General features: G+C 41.4%; 1 protein-coding gene across 2 annotated transcripts in view; it reads left to right on the plus strand.

Annotated features, from left to right (window-relative positions):
• The window catches only part of DDC (dopa decarboxylase), a 505,341-nt gene that overhangs the window by 426,171 nt on the left and 63,590 nt on the right, over window positions 1-15,580 (plus strand). For both annotated transcript variants that reach the window (XM_069216857.1, XM_069216865.1), the window contains exon 11: window positions 3,961-3,980. In XM_069216857.1, the coding sequence (XP_069072958.1) occupies window positions 3,961-3,980 (20 nt within the window). The remainder of the gene's footprint in view (window positions 1-3,960; window positions 3,981-15,580) is intronic.

Consider the following 15,580-nt stretch of genomic DNA (forward strand, 5'->3'; position numbering starts at 1 on the left):
CTCCCCCCTGACCCTTCTCTTGTTTACGTTATTTATAGAACCTTTAGCTTTCAAGATCCGAAGTGACACTACAATTATTCCTCCAATAATTGGGATGCCTAAATCAAGCTTTTCGCTGATTATATTATTTTATCTTACGCCAAGCTTAGATAATATTTTGAATTTGCTGTAAGTAATTGCTGAATTTACTGGAGTCGCATGTTATAAAGTAAGCCGAGCAAAGACTAAAACATTAGTCTTTAATATCTCTCCAAACTAACTCCCTTATAATATTCAGTCTCAATATGTGTCTCAATGACCAATTCGATATTTAGACATCTATGTAATGCATGACTACTCTCAATTATTTGATTTAAACTATAGGATGACCCAATACAAAATAAGGCATTCTTGGCTAGGTGGAACTATCTTCCTCTATCCATTATTAGCAGAGTGGTTTTGATAAAAATCTAAATTCTCCTATTATTGCTTTTTCTTTTTTCCACACTTCCCATTATTGTCAGCAAATCATATTTTAGAGAACTTGATCAACTGTTCCAGAAATTAATTTGGAATAATAACCAGCCCGGGACTAAAGTTTTACAGCTACATAAATCACAAGGGGGATTAGCTTTACCTCACTGTCAAACTTATTACTAAGCTGCGCTTTTGGATAATATAGCCCAAATTATGTCTAATACTGCAGAATTTGATAATTGTACGTTGACACAGATGGCAAAAGGATCTTCGATTTAATTATTATTATTTTTTTTTTTAAATAAACAAATTACCTAAACGATCGAGATTTAAGTCACTACGGGCCAGATGTATGAAAGCTTTTTGCATTCGCAAACGGTGCGAATGACTGTTTGCGAATACAAAAAGCCATTTCAGAATGTATGAAAGGCATTCTGAACGCAAATTTTAAGGAATCACTAAAATAGCGATTCCTTAAAATTGCGACCCTGTTTAGAGAGTCGCAAATTGCGACTCTCTAAATAAGAAATCGCAAATAAGGAATCCTTATTTGCGATTTCTAAGCACATATAAGAAGCAATTCCTAAATGCGATTTGGGCATTTAGGAATCGCTATTTACCACCAAGTTGAACTTGGTGGTAACCATGTGCAAATTTTAAAAATGCATTTAAAATGCATTTTTAAAATTTACATGTAAAGCACACATGCCCTTTTGGCATGTGTGCACCTTACATGTTGAAAATAATTATTTTGGGGTGCAGCAGAGGGGGCTTTAGGCCCCCAGCACCCTGGGTTTTGCATTTCGAAAATTGCGATTTCTGGTTAAGAAATCGCAATTTTGGAAATGCAAATAATTTGCACCTATGGGCCTACAGGCCCATAGGTGCGAATGAGGCAGGTATCGCAATTTGCGATTCGGTAATAGCATTTGCGATTTTTAAGAAATCGCTATTACCGATTCGCAAATATGATACATTGCATTTTGCGAATCAGAAATAGCGATTTCTTAAAAATCGCTATTTCCGACTCGCAAAAGGCCTCCTTGATACATCTGGCCCTACATGTATTGGAATATCATATTCAAGAGCTGTTTTGGCTCTGTGGAATCTCAAATTGCAATGCCTTTACTTTACTAGAAGACTGTTGAGCAGTTGGCATTAACATCCCTAAATTGGCATTGGAATGCTGGAAGCAGAAAGGGTTTACTAGATTAGGTGACTTTTACAATAATGAAAGACACCTCATGTGGCATGAAATAAACCAGCACCGGGGATGCAAGACAGGAACCTAGCATTTAGTGGGCAACAGATAATAAGCTTCCTTTCCCCAGCGTATACTGTTTTAAACTCTGAAATCTATGTAATTCTGCACCTGTTATATAAAAGCCCCTTAACAGGCGTTGAAACTTGGTATAGGGCCATACGGAACAATATGCAGTATTTTAGTTAAGAAACAATTGATTAAAATCAATCATTCTGCTGGCTGCTCAATCACTAAAGGAGAATGGATATATATTTCAGAATTGAGGTACAAGTCCCTGAGGGCTGCAAATTTTAAAAGAATGGGTTTTTTGTCAAGGTGGTTGGTCTGTTACACCCCTCATAGATTGCATCGGATGAATGCAGCAGTGCCTGATCAGTGTTTTCGCTGTAAGCTAGTTGGAGCGGGAGACTTCTTTACATGCCCAGTACTACAAGGTTTTTGGGAGAACATTTTTTCAGAAGCTTACAAATATTACGCAGATCCACATAGTGCCAGAGCCTATGCTCGCTTTGTATGGCTTCTCAAATGTAACTCGGAGGGCCAAAAAAAGTGTTCAGTGTTTGCTGTACATTGGCACTGCTGTCACACCCAGCTTAATATTTCAGAAGTGGAGAACGGAGGAGGCTCCTTCCCTGAGGCATTGGCAGGCAAAAATGGAATGAACCAAAATGTTTGAGGAGGCCTATGCTAATCGGGTTTGATGGCTATCTAATTTTTAAATATTTGGCGGATAATAGAGTTTGATCCAGGTAATCTAAGGCCAGATGTATCAAAGGGTTTTACCCATTCTTTGTCTATGGGAAATTGTGTTCATACATATGGCCCCTAGTTGGCTAGGGGGTACTATCTACAAGCTACTCAAAGAACATACGTTCCAACCCTCCATACGGCCAAGTAGTCAATAATTAAGGGCCACTAGGAGACTTGAAGCCGTTTTTCACAATAGTTATGTATGTCAGATATAATGTGTACCTATGTTTTTTTTTTTATTGATTGTCTTTTTGAGTATTTTGGTAAATCAACCCCAGCACTTCAAATTGCACCGAGTACATTCTCGTTTGCACTTTATATTGAATATCTGTAGTTTTAGCGATATGTACTATTTAATGTCTATTTATGTGGTTTTACATATGTATCAACAAAGGTTTTTTTGCTTTCTCTTTGTCAAGTTTTGTAAAACAGTTGTTATGATCTGCTTAATAAAGAATAAATGTAAAAAAAATAAAAAAGAGAACACCGATTTTACAATAACATAGCATTGCAAATTTATAGTATTACAGCAAAGGAAATGCTCGCATTGATGACACACTGCCATTTTCATTGGCTACTTAGGTAGAATGAACCAACAGAACTGAAAACAATCTATGTTGTACATTCTGAAAGAATGAGCCGGTTTTCAGTGTTACTCCAAAAGCTTTCAGGTAAAAATGACAACCTGATAATAATTAGCATAATTTCTCCTGACATAATATTTACGTCCGGTGCAACTCACGCTGTTGCTTTACGCGTCCAAGAGAAAAAACTTTGGCTGCCACACAATCCAGGAATCGATCTAGTAAAAAAAAATTCTAATGGGAATAGCAAAGGTTTTTTAACAACTGAGGGGATAATACATTAATAATTTTAGGTGAATTCACCAGGTCCACATCAGACCTGCCTTTAAGACCGTGACCCGACTATCCCCCAAAAAAGAGTAGGAAGAGGGTGTTCGGGGTTCGATTGGCTATCCGCACAAAGAAATATTTTCTGTGAAGAAATGTGCTCATGGCATCTGACTATACATTACACTATTACCACATCTACACCACACTGCATCAGTACATTTTGAAATATGCGTATCCTAATGTCATTCAAAACCCTGCCTTTCTCTCGTTTCCCCAATTTCGATCCTGCTTATGGGGTTTTCCTTATTTGCTACTCTTGGTTGTAAATTGCAACCAATGTGCACCTGTCAAACAACATTTTCTGCACACAGCTTTTCACAATTAGCTAATCTAAAACCCTCTACAGAAAGAAGATACATTGAACTTTTAATATGATCCGATCAGCCCTCAAGCCACATCCACTATTCTTCAAGTACACTCACCCTTAATATGCGTCGATGTGGTAAACACAAGTGCAGCGCATACAAATTGTTCCTAATGGACACGCATGTAACTTTTTTCATTTTTAACCTGAGCAGGTTATAAACAAATTCACAATACAAAGTGTACCAATTATGTTTTGTCGTTTTATTGCAGGCCTCATCACTGATTACAGGGTACGTATCATCTTATGAACAAAGTGCATACGTGTAATTTATATTAACAATCTGCATATGTTTAGCCTGGTGGTCAATATTTATCGCATCAAATTTTTTCCAATCAACAAATCAAAAAGTGATTTTGTTTTTATGTCAACATGTTAAATGGATCTTATATGTAAATCAGAGTATAGTGCGTTTGCTGTTTAGTGGACACACATATCAGAACAAATAATGTATGCAGCAGGCCGCGGGTGGTATTTGCACTTGAATTACTCGATTTGTTATTTGTTATTAACACATGCATATATGTTAGCATGGGTAGTTACCATCAGGGTTAATCTGGTGGTAGCTAACTGTTCTAGCATTTGGCATTTAACTGTCTTTGAGAGTTACTGGTAAAATAGAGAAAAGGGCCATTTTGATCAGTCTAAATGGACTGGTTAACATCATTTTCAGCTAGTCAGAAGATATGTACCAAGGCACACCACAGTAGTTCAAAAGGTCCAATCCTTAATGTGATGAATCACTCGAAGCACGTCACGAGTATGTATTACGTCATGAGGATTTTATTCATCCACTGGAAACAACACTTCTATGTGTACATCCTGCGTTGTCAGAGCAGGACAACACGGGATGTACACATAGAAGTACGACTTATCATGGTTGTAGTTATCCATTGAATAATATCATATCTTATGCTTCAAACACCAAACCTACTGGAATCTAAATTGACCTGGATATTGGGAATTGTCAGCATTCATGGAATTTGTTTTATACTCGTACATTGACCTTGAGAAAGTCATATTGATGAAACATGTGTCGGCTGTTGTGTCCTTGGACTGGCTGTTGTTTCCATTGGATTTACTTTGTATTGGATGAATAAAATCCTCATGACGTAATGCATACTCATGTCATGCTTCGAGTGACTCATCACATTAAGTATTGGACCTTTTGAACTACTGTGGTGTGCCTTGGTACATATTTTCTGATTTACATGTGTTGGTTGATTCCCAACTGACACAACTGCACCTGAAGTGGTTGAGTGCCTCACCATTTGGGCACCCCTGGCAGTATTATCTGCGAAAAGTGGACATTATCTTTATATGTATACATAGGAGGTGCGAACCATTAGCATAGCCACTGTGTATTTGTAATATAATCATTTTCAGCTAGGTTTTAAAAGAAAAATATTCACATATTGTATGGATTTTATATTTTAATACTGAGCAGGTGGGTAGTAGATAGAGGCCCTTATTAAGAGTTTGGCACCTGTCAAACTCTTTGGGTCGGAAAAACGCCACTCTGGTTTTCCGCCCGCTGGCCCTATTATGAGTTTACCGCAGGGCCAGCCGCTCATTGGCCTAGGGGAAACTCACCACAACGTTGACACCAGCTCATAATCGAGCCGGCAGCAATATTGCGGGGCGTCAGGTGTGGCACCACCTGTTGCGCTTTTCACTGCCGTAATTCGGGCAGTAAAAAGCGCAACAGAGCTGTCCATGAGGGACCCTGCACTGCCAAACCCTGCATGGGCAGTACAGTGGCCCCCAATGGGCATCTGGCATCCTGTCTCCGCCAGCCTTTGCATGGTGATGGGACCACCATGCAAAAGCCGACGTAGAGGGGAGTTGTAAGTCCCAGGTCAGCGCTGCTTGCTGTTCTGCCCTGGCAGGTGAAAATCCCCAGCACTGCCAGGCTGTTGACTGGCAGCAACCTGGCGGTGCCGGTGGTCGGACCATGGCACCTCCACCAGGGTCATAATGTGGAGCCTGGACCGCTGCTTTGGCGGCAGTCTGGCTGCCACCGCAAGTCTGGCGTTCCCAGGACCGATACACTCGTAATGAGCACCAGAGTGTCTTCTTGAAGGGCAAGATTGTTTTGAAAAGTGTAAATGATAAAAGGGTAAATTGCAAAGGTTATCATATTTGTTCCTTGCACCATAATAATAGAGTATTATAGCCCATTGCTTAGGGCTGGACCAGACATTAAATGCTTTCCTTATTAGCTATAAGCCTGAGTTACTGGCGATGAGAGCATATAACACAAAAGTGGGCATTTATGACTGGTGTAGAATGAGGCTGCCTGTTTATAATGATATTTAAACATTCCCATCCATTGTGGGCAGGATGTTTAGTTTTTTGCAGTTTTATAAGGTGCATATTTGGCTCAAGGGCATAATAGCACTTTACTTGAAAAACCGATTACAGAATACATTTGTAAGCACAGGGACATTAAGGGCCTGATCGGTGGCAGACCTGAGAAGATCACCAAGTCAAGGGTGTTCCGCCCACTGTATTTGGACAGTACAGTCCTGCATGGCGTGTACTAGCAGTGGTTTGCTGACGGAGGGGGGACATCACATGACCCAATGAACAGCAGACAATGGTAGTGGCTGTGGAATACAGGTAAGTCTCTTACACACACACACACACAGTACCTTCGCAACATGTGCCCCAGCATTCACACACAACACACCACATATACAGCCGTATCTATTGTCATGCCACCACAACACAACACGGTTAGCTACAAAAAAACATCGATGGACATCCATGACAAAATATACACACACCATTGACACTGCACCCACACACGACACACTCATCCACATAAACACACTCACATTCCTACCCAGATGGGTTTCCATCCAAATCATAGCACATAATCTGTATTATTAGCAGTAACGGAGAAGCTAAACATAACGTTGAACAAAGGAAGATCTGCAGCCATTCTTCTTCTTGACGTCAGCACTGCATATGACACGGTCAATCATAAGACCCTGGTTGTCAGGTTGAGTGGACTTGGTACAAGGGACGATGCCTTAAAATGTCTGTCCTCCTTTCTAAAAGATAAGTCCTTCCAAATCTATGAACCCCCCTGTTTTATTCAGAGGTAGTCCCCTTGAAGTGTGGGGTACCTCAGGGCTCTGCTCTCAGCCCCACACTTTTCAATATCTAAATACTGGTTCTTGACGATATTGTCACGGAATTTGGGTTGACAATTGTTTCTTACACTGATGACACCTAATTAGTAATGTCCCTCGCCCCTGAGCTAGCCCCTTGCCTAGAGAAGGTGGCCTGGTGGATGGCGAACTGTACACTGAAACTTAATGGAGGTAAAACTGAGTTGATGCTTTTAGGGACTAAATCAACGCCACAAACGGCACTCAGCTGGTCACAGTGCTTGGGTAATCCTCCAACTCCTTCATCCTCAGTAAAAGGTTTAGGCATATGGCTGTAAAGCACCCTATCTATGGAGGCCCAAGCAAAAAAACTGTTGACAACCTGCTTTTCATTGTTGAGGACTTTACGTAAAATCCTTGACTTGCTACCTATGTAATCCAGGAGAATAGTGGTTCAGGTGCTTATTGTTTCACGTTTGGACTATGGGAATTCCCTGAATTTGTACTCACTTAAACCCACTACTAAGAAGCTCCAAGTAGTCCAAAATGCGACTGCAAGAGCCATCTTCAAATTTCCCAAATATGCATCAGTAAAAAAAGGCCACTGTGACCTTGCACTGGCTCCCAGTGGCAGAAAGAATACAATTTAAGGCACTTTGCCTCGCACGTAAGGGTATCAGTCAGAAAGGACCCATTATGATTAAGGCCCTTTATCCCCTTACTACTTTTAAAAGGATATTAAGGTCCTCTAATGCTAAATTTCTGAAGGTCCCAAGAATCCAAAGGACCAGTTGGTGGGGAAGATCATTTTCTTATCTAATCCCTAAATTTGGAAATTCATTGTCGGCTCAGTTAGGAAATGAAAATTATAAGACCACCTTCAGGAAATTATTTCCTGGTGGTTATTTCCACACTAGCTGGCAGAACAAATCCTCACGTTTTGGCTCCCTGATGCATGCTCATTTTCACCTAGTCTGAGGAAGCCTTTGGGTAGCCAGGTGCTTTATAAGTCTACAATACAAGACAATACAGTACACACAAGCACAACTAAACACATTGCGACAATGACCGTGACACAACAGTACTCACCTGACATCCAGCCAGCACCTGGGGATAGTGCGGCTACCTGTCCCAGGAGACATTCACCCAGAGGAGGGGCCACCACATCCTTCCTGTGCCACTGTGCTTAAAGCGTTTGGTCTTCTTTCGTGGCGCAGGACATCCAGCCAGCACCTGGGGACAGAGGGACTACTTGGAGACACTCGCCCAGAGAAGGGCCCGCCAGAACCTTCCTGCACTTTCCTGTTTAAAGCACTTGGTCTTCTCCCATGGGATGCATGCAGGCCACAATAGGGCAACTATCAGCCTGTCCTGTGCCCGTCATCGTCTGGAAGAATCTGGGCTGGGCCCCATTTCTTTCATCCAACTTTACTCACCTACAAGCCTCCTGCTGCCATGAATTAGATATCAATAGTGTTTTAATTGCTTTAGTTTTTACCCCCTCCCTTTTTCACTAACACTAGCTTTTCTGCATGACTGATTGGTTCTTGCGAACTGCTAAAACAACAGGGTGATAAGAAATGGGCAAACGGAAGGTGTCTGATTTAATCAAACTGAACATTAGGAAAAGTAAGAAACCTGTAAATGGGACTGTTTCACCCAGAATGATCGATGGGAAGAACTGTACTTTGGACAATGCGGATCATTTAATTAAGGAGATTTAATTTATTTTGAATACTGAACCCTCAGTGGGTGCTGAGGTAAATGCTAAAGTGCCAGCCATGTTGAAAAAAACTAGCTAGTAAAACAGTGACAGAACTCCATGATACCACTGCTGAATGCAATGATTCTTCTGCTCATGTACCTCCATCTATACTTCCTGTGCAGAAGTCCCGTTGTCTCCCAAAGTTATCATTCTTTTGAATGTCCCCTGCTCTAATCGCTATTTAGCACTAACTGATGCTACAAGTCCCAGTCAAACTCAGCCTCAGGACCACCTGACAAGTAAAGCAGGTACAGCTGTCACCGGTACCAATGCAGGCTTTATGCAACTAGGGGCAGTGGTTGCATCAGAGGGGGATTTGAGTTTTTCAGAATTGTGTAATAAGTTGGGTAAAACCAAGGCCTTTTTCTAGCCCTAACCCTTCAGCTTCTGAAGGTGCCCATGTCCACCGATATTTGCTGTTGCAGATGTCATGTAAACTGCAATCCTTTAAGCAAAAGAGATTGCAGTGTTGAAACAAGTCTAATAAATGAGGGAACTGTGACATTGGATAATGTAAAGTCCACACCGCCAGCAGCACTAATGCAGAAGCGCTCTTCGGGTCCTATGCCACCTTGTTACTATATGTAGTCCATGCAAATGAACAACTATTGGCTACATGATCTAGCACTGAGGCCGCCTCATGCCAGAGGATTCCATTATGTCCAAGGTGATAAGTCTGCCAGTAAATCAGGTTGTTTCCCCAATGATGAAAAGGCAATTTCAAACTTACATTTCCCTGCTGCTCGAGAGCCACAGGCACCTGGAAACCTGGGGAAGCTCTGTGCCTTTAACAACCTGCAATTCAAACATGGAAGAACAGTCTCCCTAACCACAGTCCCCAAACTGAGAAAGAATGCTCATGAGGACACTGACTTATGAATCAATAAGGTTACCTATTGGTTTAGATCCAAGAGAGTTTGCTTATCCATAGTGAGGTCTGATGTGTGGAAAGTTACACAGCATTCTATGGGTTCCGCTTTTTTGACTACATTGAAGTTGAGTTAAAAAATGAGTTTCTGGTTGATGGCCGCATAAATCTGGAGCTTCGACTCGTAAATAACAGATTCCGTTACTTGTGAGATCATTATAAAGAAATTTCCTCTGCCCCCCATCAGATTCTCTTGTCAGCTTGTCTATGCCTCACCCTGAACCCAGAGAAGCTGCAAGGGGCATAGAGTCCATTATCGCTGAACACCATTGATGATTCTGGGCTGAATTCGATTGACTGGGGCAGGTTGCTGATAGTAAGGTAAAGAAGAACTTTCCACTTCTCCCTTCTAGTATTTTTAAGAACACTACAAGAGATTCTGATGTGCGGGGCTGACCGATGTCAACTTAGAGCACCATGAGTAATCAATCTAAGGGCAAAGAGCGGAAGTGTAGTAGCCTCTCATGGTCATCTGCCCAAAAAGATGGACTTACTTTTGTATCATGGAATCTGGCTGGGGTTAAGTCGAAGTTAAATGATCAAGATTGGCTAACAATTATTGGAATCATGATTTCTGTCCCTTCCAGCAAACATGGGTGATGGACAAGGTTCTTATTGATGGGTTTGTCACCTATAGAGTGGAAGCAGAAGCCCCTAAGAAATTTGGGCTGGTGATAGGAGGGCTGATGATTTTAGTTAAATGTGACATTGTATGTTCTCATGAACTGCTAAATATAGATTCTTCTGATCTGCTGGGTCCTTTGCTTGAATTTCCCACAGGTCTGACCATACATTTTTTTATGTGTATGCTAGGACTATGCCCACTGGCAATGAATCTCCAATTCTTTTTTTTAAACTAGACGATTTGATTGATATACAACAGCATGCAGCTAGAATTATTGTAGCTGCAGACTTTAATGTCATTTTGAGCCTTCACCACTTATTGGTCTTGTAACCAAACAAGAGGACGAACAGTGGGGTATTCTGAGTCTTACCGGTACACCAGAGCGATATTTCTTAAAAAAAACGCCATGCAGATTGTATCAATGGTGGCGGGACGGGACCTGAGAACTTGCAATGGGAGAACCCGCTCTGATCCTGGTAGGGTGGTTACATTCGAGAGGGGCTGCCAATCAAGTGTTGATGATTTTGTCTAACTTGACATTAGTCTTTGGCCTAAGCTTCTTGACATGGAAGTTGTTTATCGTAGTGTCAGTGATCAGTATTCCCTGGTTACTATTTTAACTGGGGACGATTTTAAGAGATCATCATTAATCTGTCCTGCTCGTGGCCAAAATTCATTGTGACTTTAACTTTAAAATAGTTTCTTGGTCTAGAGTACTGAAGAATAAAGAACTACATGCTGAGATCTATCAATGTTTTGTCCATTGTATGTCAAAGTATGAAAATACTCCTGAGTCTGCCATTCCAATTTTAGATATCCACAAGCATCTCTTTAGTGCAGTGCAGGGAATCTTATATAAAGAGTCACATAGCATTTTAAAAGATGTCTGAATGAACTGAAGTGGTATTCACCTGAGTGCAAATTGGCCAAACAGGTCCTAAAAAGGTCCGTTAGAGAATGTAATCATTCAGAAATTTGTGTAGCACATATGAGATGTAAAGCAGCACTCAACCAGGCTAAGCGCAATTCGGAGGGCAAAAACTGGCAGGATATGCTACAGGCCTTGAAAGTTAAGCATAGTCAGACATTTTGGGGTATACTTACTCACAGGACTGTTGGAAGCATAGAATCCAAGCAGAATAACATTCAACCTAAGAGGTGGGAGGAACACTTCTTGCAACTGTATGCACAAGCTAGCCCAAATCAATATTTGATATCTGAGTCTACCAGGAATTCTGAGGGCGTTACACCAATAATAGGCAACATGTACATTACCAGTGTTTCCTTTAGTTTAGAAGATACACTTTGAGTTATTCAAGGTCCTGACCATTTCCCTGGAGACTTGCTTAAGTCTGAACCCCAACTTTGGGCCTCTGATGTGAATCTCCTGTCAAACGCACTTGCAGCAGAGGGAGACGTCCCTGACATCTGGAGGGGAGCTGAGAGAATCCCCATTTTAAAGAAAGACACAGACTGCCCTGCTAATTACAGGCATATTAACCTGATCGACAAACCTGCAAAAAATCTTCTCCAGGCAAGTCCTCAATAAATTACAAAAATGGATGGCTGTCGCGCAGATACTGTCCCCTTAACAGGGCTCCGTGCTAAAATCAGCACTACAGATAACATTTTTTAATTTTCTCTCTTATATTGGAAATATGTCGTCCTTAGCTGCCAGAAATTATATGTTGCATTTGGTGGTCTCCGTGCTGCTTTCGATTGTGTGCCACACGAGAAGCTCTGGAGAGTGTTAGAAGACATGGGAGTTCCTATAGGCTTATTAGATCTTCGCATCGGATCCATGAAAAGAGTTATGCAGAGGTCCAATGGAGGGATAAGGACGAACTGACCGAGCGCAATCCAATACTTTACGGAGTTAGACAGGGGTGCATCCTTGCACCTACTATGTTTACCTTATATGTTAATAATGTGGTAGAGGAGGTAGGGAACTGTGTTAATGAGTCCCCTAACTTGAATGGGGTAAAGGATTTAACACTGCTCTTTGCAGACAACTTGCTGCTAATATCAAAGACTCCGATGGGTCTCCAAATACTGCTAGACAGATTTCGAGAGTTCTGGAATAAAACGGGTGGTGAGCTGAATGTGGCCAAAACAAAGTTTATGGTACTTGACAAGAGCACAGCCAGGAGCAGCGCTGTGAAGATTGGACCTGATGTGATAGAGTGTATAGGTATGATTATCTGGGAGTGACGCTACCACTGGGGGGATCAAATCACAAAATGTTCACTTATACTGTCCCACAGATTCAATGCTATGCTCCACCTTTATAAAAAGAAGCATCTCGTCATATTTCACCTGTCCTGGAAGCTTAATCACTCCAAGGCACAGAGTGCCGTCTTATATGGATCAGAAATATGGGTTACAGCAACACTCACAATTTGAGTATAGCGGAGGATAACTTTTCCAGGGCATTGGTATTTGTACCTTTTAGCACCCCAGTCACCCATTATATCTCGACATGGACATTAAACATGTTTCAGATTTGGCACAGTTGAGGTCCTTAATATTTTGGGTATGAATTTGGTTGACCCCAGAGTTTTTTTATTTTAGAGACTCCTTGCGTGAGTTATTGAAACTTAATCATGCTCTAAAGGTCTCTTGGTTTAGATATATCGCCAGCTGGTGCAAAAAAAATGAGATTGCATAAATTGTGAGCGTCCCCTGAATCAATCTGTAAAGGAGATAACATGGTTTAAAAAATGCACTAATGCATCAATTAACTGAAGCACCTGAAGCACCTGACAGAACAGTTTTGAAGGTGAAGCCCCTACCTGTTTATCAGAATGTTTTAGATATCATACCCCCGCCCCTTGTTAAAAGCTTATATATTAGATTTGGATATGATATGGTAGCCTTCCTTTAAGAACATTTCACAGAAACTGGAGGGATGATCAGGCAGTCACCCTTTTCCAAGCCTGAGGCACCAATCCCAAAACAGTGGATCATGTTATGTTTGTTTTTACCCAGAGTACCGTGACTAACGACGTCAATGGCTGCGCCCTCTCTGTCTAGCATTGGGGATGACCAGATATTCTGAGGCACAGCGCATCCTGAGATATGACATATCTGGCCAGATTCTATTTTCTGTTAGTTGTTTTTTGTTCCTTATCAGGCTCAATCTGAAGGAGACTATGAATCACTCCCTAATTTTGCCAGTGTGATACGAAGCGGGCCAAGGGTTGTTGCCTTATCTACTTGCACTTTAGGCTGATTGCACTTTGATCATGGATGATATCGTAATCTAAAAGGGGGGGCGGTGTGCTGTACCAGTGGATGCGTAGGTTCTAAATATGTTCTATTGTTTTTATTATGCTGGTGTTATCCAATTTTCAGCCAACTCATCACGGATCAAGCTACAGATACGAACCCAGCTGTCTATGCAGAATTATAATCAGGAGTCCGATTATTTTTATGCTCAAGATACTGTTTTTAGATATAAATCTTTGCACTAATTACATATGTTTGTTAGTACCCTTTTTAATAATTTGGTGTTGTAAATTGTTTTAAAAATAGGGAAAATAGGGAATGATTCTTTATTCAGTTTTTATGCACTTTGGTATTGTAGTAAAGGCAGAGGTTTCAAATAACTGTGAAGTTTCTGCTGGCATCTATCTTTGTGCTGTTTTATGCATTTGAATATGTCTCATGCTTGTCATGACTGTTTTCATGTATACTTGATGGTTCATAACCGAATAAAGTTTGTTTGAACAAAAACCACTCACCTGAATGTTGCACGCAGCAACAAAACACACTATACAACATACAAAACAACATTCATGCCATATGTAAGTGGCACACATACTGACACAACCACAGCACCCAATCCAGCTCCCTCCCCTTCACCCAACCAGTCTCATTGCATACACATATACACGTTCTGACTCACACACTCAACTCGAAACATAACATGACAGGTGCCCTGGCAATGTGAACACATGGACATAGTTGACAGGTGTGAATGTACCGTCACTGTGGTGCCAGCATTCATTTGCCAATGAATGCTGGCACCATAAAGACGGTTGTGTATATATGTGACATGTGTTGTGTACCAGTGTGTCCCCATCAGTGTCTGACCCAATTGTGTCCCCGACATATGCATGTCACAGTTATTTGAAAAAAGTATTGTGACATATATATGTCTGCAGTGTTCCCGAGCTCATGTGAAGTGATCCCCCAATGTACACAGCCAGTGTGGGTTCCCTACCTTTGTGCCCTGCGAGGTGGGATGTTTTCTCCAGGGTCCAGTGGAAGCAGTGACTGAGTGTGTTGTCCAGTTGTGTCCAGTCGAAAACCGGAGTGGAATTGCAAAAAGAAAAAACAGAAAAGAGTTTTCAGACCATTTTCCCTCCAAGTCTGCCAACTCAGAAGTCAAGGTCAGACTGCCTCTTTTACCTTAGCGAAAAAGTGGATCCAAATCAGCTCAGCAGTAAGTGTAGCTGGAGTCCTGCTGTCAGCCACAATTTCCTATGCTGCCATTGACGAGGGTGATGTTTCTTGGCAGAGTCAGCAGGACTTGTAAGAACTTTTGCCTATGGGACCACCACTATCTAAACCTGGCTGGCAGACGCCAAGGCGGCAGATGGGTTTTCAGTTGGAAAACCAACAGTGATACCATTACCGCCAAGATCTAAAACAGGGCTTAAGTGATTTTCCCAGATTCATAGCATGTTGAGCAGAGGCAAGGTCTCAGACTTTGTTCGTCTGTTCCAAAGACTGCAACTCTAGCCAATAGGCCTCATCGCCTCCCATATTTAAACAGGACAAAACAAAAAAGAAGCATTTAAATCCTGAAACATGCCAAAAACTTCCAATTTCTGCCTTCTGCCACTCCTTTGCCTTCAATGGAGCTCCCGATATTTCAATGTTCTAACACTGATTTAGAATTGTATTTTCACTGCAATTATCTCCAAGTTAGAGCATCTGTTGTTGCCCCAATAGGAGGCGAGACTGTGGCATTTCCTGCAGCATAGAGAGTGAGCACATGTGGTGCAGCTTGCCAAGCTTACCATTCCGGTGCTTCCCTGCCTGCTGCCGTCCTGCTGTCAAATTGCAGGAAAAGTCCTTTCCAGTGTTGTCCTATAGCACCTGTCACCTCATGAGAAAAAAAGCATGATAGGCAACACTGATGATTTGATACCTTGCTATTTCAGTCAGTCATGATTCTTTTATTCGACACACATACATCATAAAAGTGCACAATAATTACATCAATCGACAAAGTAAAATAAATAAAAACTAGCCCCAGTAGGCTTACAATATTAAAACTGTCATGTAGTCAGTAGCATTACCACGTCACATAAAAAGTCTCCTAAAACATATTGATGAAACTAATAACATAAATATTTAAGAGGCAGAAAAGGAGCAATACTGCTTC

The sequence above is a fragment of the Pleurodeles waltl genome, chromosome 2_1 (genome assembly GCF_031143425.1).
Source record: "Pleurodeles waltl isolate 20211129_DDA chromosome 2_1, aPleWal1.hap1.20221129, whole genome shotgun sequence".
Taxonomy (NCBI): domain Eukaryota; kingdom Metazoa; phylum Chordata; class Amphibia; order Caudata; family Salamandridae; genus Pleurodeles; species Pleurodeles waltl.